Source organism: Chiloscyllium plagiosum, chromosome 22 (genome assembly GCF_004010195.1).
Source record: "Chiloscyllium plagiosum isolate BGI_BamShark_2017 chromosome 22, ASM401019v2, whole genome shotgun sequence".
In the NCBI taxonomy this organism is placed as follows: domain Eukaryota; kingdom Metazoa; phylum Chordata; class Chondrichthyes; order Orectolobiformes; family Hemiscylliidae; genus Chiloscyllium; species Chiloscyllium plagiosum.
In genome coordinates, this window is record NC_057731.1 from 9,036,181 (window position 1) to 9,048,728 (window position 12,548).

The window sequence follows — 12,548 nt, forward strand, 5'->3', positions numbered from 1 at the left end:
TCACAATCTCTCCCCTTGCACACTCTCTCACCCCTATACTCTCATATCCTGACATAAAACACCAGCAGTCACCCTCGTTCTCCCTTCTCTTCACTCTCTCACACAAACTGTTTTGCTTTTGAACATTCTGTCTCCCTCCCTTACTCTCAATCTTTTTATTTCAAAGATACATTTTATTTATTTAATATACATACATAGTCACTGAAGCAGTTCGGTTCTGTGCAGTAATATATCAAGGAAGAAGCAAACAAACATTGGAGTTTGACTCTATCCACCAAACAAACCAAAGGATTTCTAACTTGGATAACATTGCCAGAGGATCCAATAACTGAGTGCCTCCCCAATTACCTTCGGCAGAAGGACCTCAGACAGTGGTCTTTCCTCACTGCGCCTTGGTGGCAGCTGCTCCAAGCTTTAGTGTGTCCGTTAGCACACAGTCCTAGACCTTGGAATGTGTCAGTCTGCAACACTCGGTCGAGGTCAACTCTTTGTTCTGGAAGATCAGCAAGTATCTGACAGAACAAAGAGCATCTTTCACCCTAATTGATGTTCCTCCAGGCACCGTCATAAGAACATAAAAACTAGGAGCAAGTGTAGACCATCTAGCCCTTTGAGTCTTCTCCATCATCATGGCTGATCTTTTCGTGGCCTTAGTTCCACTTACCCACACTCGCACCATATCCCTTAATTCCTATAAGAACATAAGTCGATGTTTGTCTCAACGTGTGTCCCGGAGCACAGACCGTATAGCACAGAGTCCTGCATCACAGAGCTGCTTGGGGTGAACTTCGACAAGGACCACTGCATCTCTCTGCAGACTTCCTTCAAAAAAGGCACATTCCAGCAGGAGATGTGTGATAGTATCTACCTCCACTTAATTTCTCTCACTCTCCTTCTTCCCTCATGGTCTCTTAGATGAACTATTTGGAATGCAGTTTGATCTCCCTCCCCAAACTCTCCATCCTTGCTTACTCCCGTATTCACAGTAACTCTCTCACATTGTGAACACATGGTCCCTCTCTCTCTCTCTCTCACTCACCTCACTCATATCTCTGTCTGAAACATACTCATCACTCTGTAGCCTCTTGAACCTAATTCGTATAAACTGTTGTTATTGGTTGAATCATGTGCCATTCCTTCTTTTGAACAGCTTTAATGATAAATCCAAGAACTGAGTAATTGAAAATACCTAACTGATTCATGGTATGTGGTATTAATAATAAAATATGAGAAGCTCTTCTAATCATGTTAAATTATTCTGTCCATCAAACGTTTTTACCTGACCTTTGTATATTGTGAGAATTTACAATTGGATTACCCAATACAACTCTCCTATCCTGTGGTGCCATCTGCTGTCCTGTAGCAAGAGCTGTGTTCCTCAAAACATGCTTTGGAAATAATGAAAGGATTTCACGTTAAGTCATTAATGACTAGTATCCTGTGAAACCTATTAAAATCTGGGGAAAAATCTGAGCAGAAAATTAAAACCATCACACTTAACCAAAGTGACAGGTCTAATGTAGCCTATTATTTTTAATGTATTTTTCAATTAAATTTTCCACACTGGGTGTAATCTCAGCTTGGGAATCATTAAAAGTCAGATTGATTTAGTAAGGCGCAGTGAAAGTATTGTCTACAAGGGCTGAGCTAGATGGCCTAATGATCATTCTTATCATTGTGATGGTGCTCAATGTATTCGATCGTATAGGTGAACCATCTGAATGAATAAAATGAACCAGACACCGCCTATTCCATTGTAGTACACAGCAGAAATACAAATAGGACCATTCTTTTCATTCAGTCCTTTACGCTATTAATATTCTCAAGCTCCCTCTCATCCCTTAAAGTTTGGCCATGGACATGACCATAAGTGGACCTAATGTACAAGGATCTGGATTTTGCAGTTGTGATGATGGTGAAGTTGTCAGTGTTCAATGTTATTGCTCCAGTCAATTTACAGCAGCTTCAGAAATATGCAAATGAGCAGCTGTATGTCAAAATTCATAAGTTGCTATTAGCAATTATACTTTTCTCGACAGGATGCAGTGTTGAATTCCACCATGATGTTTGCCTGCGTGCTTAGTGATATCACTGTCACTCAATGCCTTGAGATCCCCATTGATATCAAGTTCAAACTTGAGAGAGGAAATATTGATAATGCAGAGATCACTAGATCATTGTGGACAGCTTTCTCAAAGGGTAGCAGTAAACAGTGTATCTTCATGACTGACTGAAAGATCCAGCAATATTGAAATAGTTGTGTTGTGGCAATAAATTATTTGCCTGATCAAGGTTGGAACTGAACATTTGACAGTAAAGTATTTAAATCCATGATCCCATCCAGTGTTTGCTTTGAGGTGTATCATATTGCAGTAAAACTTGGCTCTATATTCTGAACGTGAAAAATCTGCAGGAGCTTAGCATCCTAGGAATGGTTGCTTCTTATACTGCTTGGATCCAAAAATGTACAGATTAGGTGAATTGGCCACGCTAAGTTGCCCGTAATGTTCAGGGATGTGTAGGTTTTGTGCATTAATCAGGGGTAAATGTAGAGTAATTAGGAATGGATTTGGGTAGGACATTTTGGAGGGTCTGTGTGGACTGAAAGGCCTTTTTCCACACTGTAGGGATTCTATGATTATATGATTGTCTCTCTGTTTGATTGGTGGATAAGCGTACACTTGTATAAAATGAATATTTTTTGAAAATGTTGATTTAATCTCTAAAGTGCTTTGGGAAACATCTGTGCTGGAGAGAAGGCAGAGTAAGTTAAATTGTTCTGCCCTCAATGAATTAATTCTTCACATTTTGTCCAACAACAGCCTGTTCTTTTGGCAAATGTGCCAGCATTTGTTTACAATGAGTCATAAACTCATTTCTCAAAACAAATTGCAACATAGTAGGTTATGAGAGAGAGAGAGCTAAAGGGTAATCCCAAGGATTGGCATTTTAACAAAAAACAAGATTTAGGTTTTGGTTATGCAACTTGATCAGCAGTCGAAAGGCCTGGATTATGAATATGGCCATTGTCGTTGGACAGTAATGTAATTACGCCTCTTGTCAACTATAGTGTCCACAAAACTTTACATCATTGAGGTTGGCAGGATGAAAGTTGGAAAGGCTATCCAATGGGTGGGCAGCACCCTCTCCCAAGTGTGCCCAGGCAAAGAAGATGAAAATTCTCCCCATATTTTAAGCTGACAGAATATTTCTTTAAAAAGAAACCAATAGCTCCTAGTGCCCAAACTCTATTGAAACATTAATAACAGGTCACTGGCCTTAAATGGACAAATTCCCAGCTATCTGGTAGCATCCCCTTTTTCTTGAATAATATTTTGTTGACCTTTTTTCATAGATACAAAGAAGACAATATTAAAAGGTATGTGTATTTAAACAGTTCAACTGCAATCACATAAATTGGAACGTGCAAACAAGCCACTCCACCCATCCAGCTTGCGTCATCCATCTAAAGGACCCCACTTGATCCATTTTCATTGTGTTAGGTGTTAGTCCATTGCATGGGATAACAACTCTGTTTGTTTGGCATTTATGTCTCCAGTGCCGAAGCTATGGTTTCTTCAGTTTACTGTAATATTCTGGTGGTTCAAGATCTAAAAACGTCTGAAGTCCACGTTTCACCGTGAACTCCATCAACTCAAAGGCCTGATGTTCCATCTGTTACAATTGTATACTGTTATTTTGCAAACCCTTGTCACAGGTTCCTCTCCAATATTTTCACAGAGAAACTAACTGTTTTGAAGCAAATCCACTAAGTTTGTGGAGGGACAGATTCATTCAATAGGTTTCCATTCAGTCTCTGAAAATAACCTTGCATGCGTTGACATCCAGGATTCCACTCCTTCAGCCAGCTCCCCCATGAAAACTCACACTGTACCTCACGATAATGGAGTGTGCACGCATGACATCAAGGTGGAGTCCAACATGTTGCACCATTGCCTGGCTGTACCACTAGCTGCATCTCATGCCAATCTAAACCATACAATTAACACATCACGGGTCAAGTGAAACAGGAAAATGTATTTTTTTGGTGTTTTTCTTGCAGAGGTTCATTTGATGATGCTACCACCCGTTTCTACACAGCCTGTGTGGTGGAAGCTTTTGCCTATTTGCATTCCAAAGGAATTATTTATAGGGACCTCAAGCCAGAGAATTTAATCCTTGATCATCGGGGTTACGCTAAACTGGTGAGTACTCGAACATTGTGCTTATTAAAATGGACTACAGTCTTATTAGCTTCTGTAATGCCACTGGAATGGGTTTGCTGGGGCAAGGGGAAAATTAGAACCACCCTTGGCTGGCTAATTAAACCTTCAGTTTATAGAGTGCAGCACTGAATCCAATGCTAGCTAGAATTCACAAGTGGCTTAACATGGTTAATTAACCAAAGCATTTAGTTGAAAGATTGGTGAACAACATGTCCCCAGGAAATTCCCCCATGGCTACACCTCCAAGTATTCAGAGTCAACTGCCAGGTTTGAATTTAAACAATCATTTGGGAAGAAATAAAAACTGTGGATGCTGTAAATCAGAAACAAAAACAGAAATTGTTGGAAAAGCTCAGCAGGTCTGGCAGCATCTGTGGAGAGAGATCAGAGTTAACACTTCAAGTCGAGTGACCCTTCCTCAGAACCCTAGGTCAGACCTGCTGACCTTTTCCAGTACTTTCTGTATTTACTTTGGGAATAAATGTTGCATTTGCCATGGCACCAGCTCAACCAGTCAGAGTCCAAGTGCCAACCAATCAGCACCCTGTTCTCTTGCAACATAAATTGTTGTTTCCTGTGCAAAGTTCTATCCTGATGAGTGTATGATGAAAAACCTTTGACAGCTGATTTTTTTCATAATAATACTCAAATAAATCCCAAGAACATAAGCCGTTCAATTCTTCTGGCTGTTCCTCTTCTGGCCATTATTTTACATTATAACCATTTCTGGCTGTTCCTCTTCTGGCCATTATTTTACATTATAACCATTTCTGTTTTGCTTCCATTGATTCTCAACTGGGTTCTGCACATTGGTTGTTTTTTTTTTAAGCAAATATTTTGTTTTTGATTGCTCTGCTTTCCTCTGTCCAACATGAATATGAGGCTCATATCTCAAACTCTTGGGTTTTGTTGATGAACACCATCTCCTTGGGCAGTCTCGTTCAGAGATCAAGGTCGTATATTTTAAATATTGACTTCTAGGTTCATGGTCTGGCCACAGCACGTGGAAATTTTTTTCTTCCCTAACTTAGATTTCCATTTCCTGTGACAATGGAAGCTCCAGGTCACAATCCATCTGGTTCAGTATTCTGCTCAAATTGTTCCAGATGTTGATTATTGGTGCAATGGTTGTGCATCAAAACCCAGATTAACTTCCCACCCTGATGGGAAAGAAATATGTTACCATCATTATAAGGAAAACTGTATACATGAATTTACATATATTGACTTCACCACTTGGCACAATGCAGTGAATGAAGATTGAGTTTGGAGTCTAAATAATGTCTATGCCAAACATTAATTAGTGTCTCTATTAGCCACTCAAAATGTTATGTTGCAAACTACAGGCCAGAAGGATTTTGCAAAGTCACAAATTAAAGCTATTTGTCTCTGTGTGACTAGGTGGACTTTGGGTTTGCCAAGAAGATAGGGTTTGGGAAGAAAACATGGACATTCTGTGGGACTCCTGAATATGTGGCTCCAGAAATCATCTTGAACAAAGGCCATGACATATCAGCAGATTACTGGTCACTAGGAATCCTTATGTATGAACTCCTGACTGGCAGGTGAGAAAATACATTTATAGTGCCCCTTGTTACCTACAGCTATTTCAATAAGCTCATCCATCCTGAACATATTACAAGGCTTGAAGGCATAGTACACAATTCCTGTCAAAATGCAGCAGCAACATTTTCTGATAAAGGACTTGTGCCCGAAATGTTGATTCTCCTGCTCCTGGGATGCTGCCTGATCTGCTGTGCTTTTCCAGCACCATACTTTGCGATTCTGACTCTCCAGTTCCATATTATTTCTCTAACTGTGAAAGGGCTGCAAACAATGCCATGTGTAAACATTTTGAAACACGCAGTCTGTCTCTTTAAAAGTCATTAGAATACAATAGACAATAGGTGCCAGAGTAGGGCATTCAGCCCTTCAAGCCAGCACCACCAATCATTATGATCATGGCTGATCATCCACAATCAGTATCCTGTTCCTGCCTTATCCCCATAACCCTTGATTCCACTATCCTCAAGAGCTCTATCCATCTCATTCTTGAAAGTATCCAGAGACTTGGCCTCCACTGCCTTTTGGGCAGAGCATTCCATATATCCACTACTCTCTGGGTGAAGAAGTTTCTCCTCAACTCTGTTTTAAATGCCCTACTCCTTATTTTTAAACTGTGTCCTCTGGTTCTGGACTCACCCATCAGCGGAAAAATGCTTTCTGCCTCCAGGGTGTCCAATCCTTTAATAATCTTATATGTCTCAGTCAGATCCCCTCTCATCCTTCCAAACTCAAGTGCATACAAGCCTAGTCGCTCCAACCTTTCAACATTTGATAGTCCCGCCATTCTGAGAATTGACCTCGTGAACCTACGTTGCACTCCCTCAATAGCCAGAATGTCTTTCCTCAAATTTGGAGACCAAACACTGAACACAATACTCCAGGTGCAGTCTCACCAGGGCCCTGTACAGCTGCCGATACATAAGCCATGCACCCCTGTACAATTTATCCCTGACTGCTGCCATTTATCACCTCGGGAAAGTCATAAGTTAGCTCAAACTGAATTCAAGCTCATAAACAGACTCAACAGGAGCCCTCCTGAAGAAGGGCTTATGCCCGAAATGTCGATTCCCCTGCTCCTCGGATGCTGTCTGGCCTGCTGTGTTTTTCCAGCACCACATTTTTCAACTTAACAGGAAAATAACGCTGTTACAGTTGCAATCTCAATGCTGCTGTAAATATTGATGAGAAACTACCTGCCTGGCTGACTTGGTAGCACTCTTGCCTCTGAGGCAGAAGTTGGAGCTAAAGTCTCAAATCACAGTTAGATTACACCATTCAGGCCTACACTGCACATTGATACCGATGACCTTCTCTATTGACTAAGGAACTGTCCTTCAGATGTGACAGTGAACCAACATTTCATCTGACTACTCAGGGGGACAGATAAGATCCCTTAGTCCATACTGAAAAGGGAAAAAATTGTGGTCATCTCTGTGTCCATCAATTCACCAAGCACAGTAATCTGATTAAATGACCATTTAACCCATTGCTCTTTCTTGGATCTTACTGATTAGAAATATCTAAAATAACATGACTGAAGAACCAACTGTGGATGTAGGTTTGCTCGCTGAGTTTCAAGGTTCATTTCCAAACGTTTCGTTACCTTACTAGGTAACATCTTCAGTGGGCCTCAGGTGAAGCAATGCTGAAAGTTCCTGCTTTCTATTTATATGTTTGGGTTTCTTTGGGTTGGTGATGTCATTTCCTGTAGTGGTCACTTCCTGTTCCTTTTCTCAGGGAGTGGTAGATGTGGTCGAATTCAATGTGTTTGTTGTCGAGTTCCGGTTGGAATGCCATGCTTCTAGGAATTCTCATGCTTGTCTTTGTTTGGCTTGTCCTAGGATGGATGTGTTGTCCCAGTCAAAGTGGTGTCCTTCCTCATCTGTATGTGAGGATACTAGTGAGAGAGGGTCATGTCTTTTTGTGGCTAGTTGGTGTTCATGTATCCTGGTGGCTAGTTTTCTGCCTGTTTGTCCAATGTAGTGTTTGTTACAGTCCTTGCATGATATTTTGTAAATGACGTTAGTTTTGTTCATTGTCTGTATGGGGTCTTTCAAGTTCATTAGCTGCTGCTTTAGTGTGTTTGTGGGTTTGTGGGCTACCATGGTGCCAAGGGGTCTGAGTAGTCTGGCAGTCATTTCAGAGATGTCTTTGATGTAGGGGAGAACTCTACAACCGGAACTTTATCAACAAACACATTGAGTTGGACCCCATCTACCACCCCCTGAGAAAAGGAGCAGGAAGTGACTTCACCACAGGAAATAACATCACCAACCCAAACATATAAATTAAAAAGCAGGAACTTTCAGCATTGCTTCGCCTGAGGCCCACTGAAGATGTTACCCAGTAAGGTAACAAAAGGTCTGGAAATGAACCTTGCAGCTCAGCGAGCAAGCCTACATCCAAAATCTCAACCTGAGCTACAAATCTTCTCAAAACCCGCAGAAGAACCAATTTAACCAACTATTCTACCCTGGGTTGTTGATGGGCCCTTTTGTACAAATTGGCTTCTGCACTTGGCCACAAATAAATGTTGGAAAATCATTGGTTAATTGTGATGTAATTGGGGACACTCAGAGAATATGAAGTGTTTTATGTCAGTACAAGTTATTTCTTGTGAGAGCAGGGTTATTTTTATTCTTTGGCAAGAAACAAGCATCATGCAGAAGAAAATCAATTATAAGAATGGAATTGACATAATAATCTTGAGCTTGTATTAATTGTTTTGAGACAAGAAAAGCTAATGGTTTCCAAGTCTTAATGTGAAACTCATTCTAATTCTATGTTGCCTCTTCGTTTTCACAAAGCCCACCATTCTCAGGTCCCGACCCCATGAAGACATATAACATCATACTTCGTGGGATTGACATGATTGAATTTCCAAAGAAGATTACCAAAAATGCTGCTAACCTCATCAAGAAACTATGCAGGTGTGTTCCTACTCAATTTGGTCAGAGGAGAGATGTAAAAAAATTCAACCTATAACTGGTTAGAGTCCTATTTGAGCAATTGCCTATGTTCAACACCTAGACGAAGAAGTCAGTGCAGGTTCTCCCTCTCCTCGTATCACTCTTATTTGTTTCGTGCTGCAAGTCAAAGCACAACCATAAAGTCGAAGTATTAAAGAGGACTTCAATCATTCAAAATGTTTTTCTGCTCTTATAACAGGGACAATCCTTCAGAAAGACTTGGGAACTTGAAAAATGGAGTTAAAGATATTCAAAAGCACAAGTGAGTGGATCCTTAGTCACACCTCTATGCAACGTTGTGTTAGAGTTAAACAAGTTCCTTTAGTATCTTGTGGCAACAATAAAGAAAACCAGTTTTTTAAAAATATGTGGGGCTCTGGATCACTATTTATACATTATAATGTAGTAATCTATGTGTTGATTTAATGAGTGGATCATCTACTTTTGTCCGCTTGCTTCAAATTGCTATTCTTCATGAAAAATTATTGACTGTGCAGTCAGTATTCAGAGGGTTTTTGTTTTCCTTGTTAGGCGACCTGAATCAAGTTTCAATTAAAATGAGTGAGTCTTCATTAACATGTACATTGAGTTACTGATGCTAGTTAAAATGTTAAGAGAGACAACCAGGAAAGAAACATTGAGACGGATTTATATCTCAGTTAAGATTGAGAAAAAAAACTTTTATAAAGTTTCTTTGAAAATGCTGCGGTTGGAAACTGGGGACTCGGATATAAATTATGCATGAGATTCCAATCTCCTTTGGTACTACACAATGGTAGGACTTAGGCTTCTGCATTAGCCATTACGTCATCCACACTTCATTGAAAATCTCATCTTTTGTACACTTATGTTTATTAATGTGGTATTTATCAAATTAATTTCCTGTCCTGTTCCACTTGCTGTCATCCGTAATTACAGCTAAACCTGCTTCTGATCAGAAACTCTCTTGCAGCTGATTGCCATATACACAAATTTTCTTGATAAGTGAGTCACCAATTCCTTCAAGTCCTTCCCTGAAGTGCCATTTAATGCTATCCTCCCCTCAAAAACTTGGCAAATGCATTATGCCATTTCACCCACATACTGTAATTGCAACAATGAAATGCGTGGTCTTCATTATCAGGAGGAAAGCTTGTCTAAGTACACCTTTCACTACTTCCCTCTGAATTGTTTTCTTCCTTGCCACAATGTGCATGGTACTGGATGAATCAGTTAAACACAAACAATGTCAAACAGTTCTGTGCCAGAAGGATATTGGTCTTGAGATCCTAAGAAAACTCATAGATTGAGTTGTGCCATTCTAAATCTCCTTTAAAATTTATCTGAAGCATTTGTAGACTATTTCTGGTCCTTAATGCATTTGCAGATCTCAAAGGGCTTAGGGAGAACCCACAAAGACCCTTGGCTGACTTACAATGTGCCTGCTTTGGAAGCTTTTAGTAAAGTTATTTGATATAAAATGGAAAATACATCAAATTTTAACAGATTTACAACAAAGGAAATTTGCTTTTCTTTTCCAGATGGTTTGAAGGTTTTAACTGGGAAGGATTAAGAAAAGGCACATTAACACCTCCAATCGTATCCAGTGTAAGTGTACAGCAGAGGTATTCTTATATAATTGCTGGTCATACCTGTTGTACCTAGGTTAAATAATTTATTAAACAGGATCTGCCAGATTTCTAAACTGTTCTCTGGCAAGTAATAACTAACTGCTATGATTCTGAGGGTGTTTCTAAGTAAGGAGTTAATGTATTACTCAAAAGCATAGAGCATTAGGGCCCAAGCTAAGGTTGATCTCTTAAAATCATTCTGATGTATCAGATTTGGAAAGTTTAAGGGATTTTTCTCTCCGTTGTGAGCAAGTGCCTTTGCACAGAATTACTGTTGGTGATGACATTTTATTTCTGATAAAGTTGAAATTACAGCTATTCCATGGCTGGCAATTATGTTCAATAATCATGATTAAAGCTCCAACACCTGATAGCTGATAGCAAATTGCCACATTTGTAATTTTCCTCTTGATACTAGTGTGACAGGTTCCATAGCAATCTTACCTCTGAGTTATGTGGTCGGTGTTTCAATGCCAGCGCATAAGTACACTGTATCGACTGATACCTCAGTGCTGTGTATATCTTGTGGCTTTTTCCTTGTGTTAACATAGTAACCTGAGACTCCAAATCAAGTTTGGTTTACATGCCAGTACATCCTGAGTTCTCTCAATGTTCAACATTTTCCCCATAACCAAAATTAATTAGCTCTTTGTAAATCTGATTTTCAGTTTGTGGGAACCTGACTGCTGTATTTGTGCTTATGACAACAATAACTAATTAAATCTGAAGGTATTTGAGGTACCCAGCCAGGTATTGATAATGTGTTCTTCAAGTCCATGTTGGTTCTTTCTCCCAAACTAATTATAACTCAAACCCAATGAAAATAAAATCATGAGCAAAGAAAATGGCACATGTTCCAGATACACAGCAAATTGGGGCGGCACAGTGGCTCAGTGGTTAGCACTGCAGCCTCACAGCACCAGGGTCCCAGGTTCGATTCCAGCCTTGGATGACTGTCTGTGTGGAGTTTGCACATTCTCCCCGTGTCTACATGGGTTGAATTGGCCATGCTAAATTGCCCATAGTGTTAGGTGCATTGGTCAGGGGGAGATGGGTCTGGGTGGGTTATTCTTCGGAGGGTCGGTGTGGACTGGTTGGGCTGAAGGGCCTGTTTCCACACTGTAGGGAATCTAATCTAATCTCTTCAAATCTGAAGCATCTGTGGAGAGAGGGAAATAGAGTTAACATGTCCACCATTTGCGACCATCCAAAACAATAAAGGCAGAGCAGTTACAATAAAAAATTGTTCATCTAAAAGAGTTGATGAGAGTGGGGACAGAGAATTAAAATGGCAAATCATTAGAAACACTGTATGACACTTGCAGATTACACTAAGGTGTTCAGCAAAGTGGTCACCCAGTTGGCACTTTGTCTCCTCAGTTTAAAAGCAGTGGCATTTTGAGAAGTGAATACAACATGCTAATGGGAAAGCAATACTTTATATCACGGTTCAAGCTGGAAGGTATGCTTGGGACCTTGGACCATGAAAAGGGAGGAGATAAACTTATAATTAGACATTTTAGGTGCAGAATCAGATTTAATTCTCTATCCTAGAAACAGTGTAAAATTCAAACATCATGCTAGTTTCCGTGTTTTCTCTGCAGCAAGATTGAATTGAGGTCACGAACTGAGAGGAGGTTTGATATTCCTGGTTAGACACATCGTCATGTTGGAGGCCTATAGCTGGTGCTGCAGCCCATATCATCTTACTCCTGGTGTTGGCAGTCTGTAACATCATTTTCCCAAATCTGACATTTCCAGTCCTATCCTTTCTTTTAACTTCTTTACCTCTATTCAAAGTTTGTGAGAAGATTTGTTGCTCAGGTGCTCGTTGCTGTGGTTCTGTTCGCCGAGCTGGAAGTTTTTGTTGCAAACGTTTCGTCCCCTGTCTAGGTGACATCCTCAGTGCTTGGGAGCCTCCTGTGAAGCGCTTCTGTGGTGTTTCCTCCGGCATTTATAGTGGCCTGTCCCTGCCGCTTCCGGTTGTCAGTTTCAGCTGTCCGCTGTAGTGGCCGGTATATTGGGTCCAGGTCGATGTGTTTGTTGATGGAGTTTGTGGATGAGTGCCATGCTTCTAGGAATTCCCTGGCTGTTCTCTGTTTGGCTTGCCCTATAATGGTAGTGCCCTTTCCCGGCCACTACAGCGGACAGCTGAAACTAACAACTGGAAGCGGCAG

At 40.4% G+C, this 12,548-nt stretch overlaps 1 protein-coding gene across 1 annotated transcript in view; it reads left to right on the forward strand.

Annotated features, from left to right (window-relative positions):
* Nucleotides 1-12,548, forward strand: part of prkg1b (protein kinase cGMP-dependent 1b) — a 623,979-nt gene that overhangs the window by 597,710 nt on the left and 13,721 nt on the right. The window contains exons 12-17 of the mRNA XM_043712366.1: nucleotides 3,356-3,379; nucleotides 4,064-4,205; nucleotides 5,628-5,791; nucleotides 8,600-8,722; nucleotides 8,961-9,023; nucleotides 10,282-10,348. Of these exons, the coding sequence (XP_043568301.1) occupies nucleotides 3,356-3,379; nucleotides 4,064-4,205; nucleotides 5,628-5,791; nucleotides 8,600-8,722; nucleotides 8,961-9,023; nucleotides 10,282-10,348 (583 nt within the window). The remainder of the gene's footprint in view (nucleotides 1-3,355; nucleotides 3,380-4,063; nucleotides 4,206-5,627; nucleotides 5,792-8,599; nucleotides 8,723-8,960; nucleotides 9,024-10,281; nucleotides 10,349-12,548) is intronic.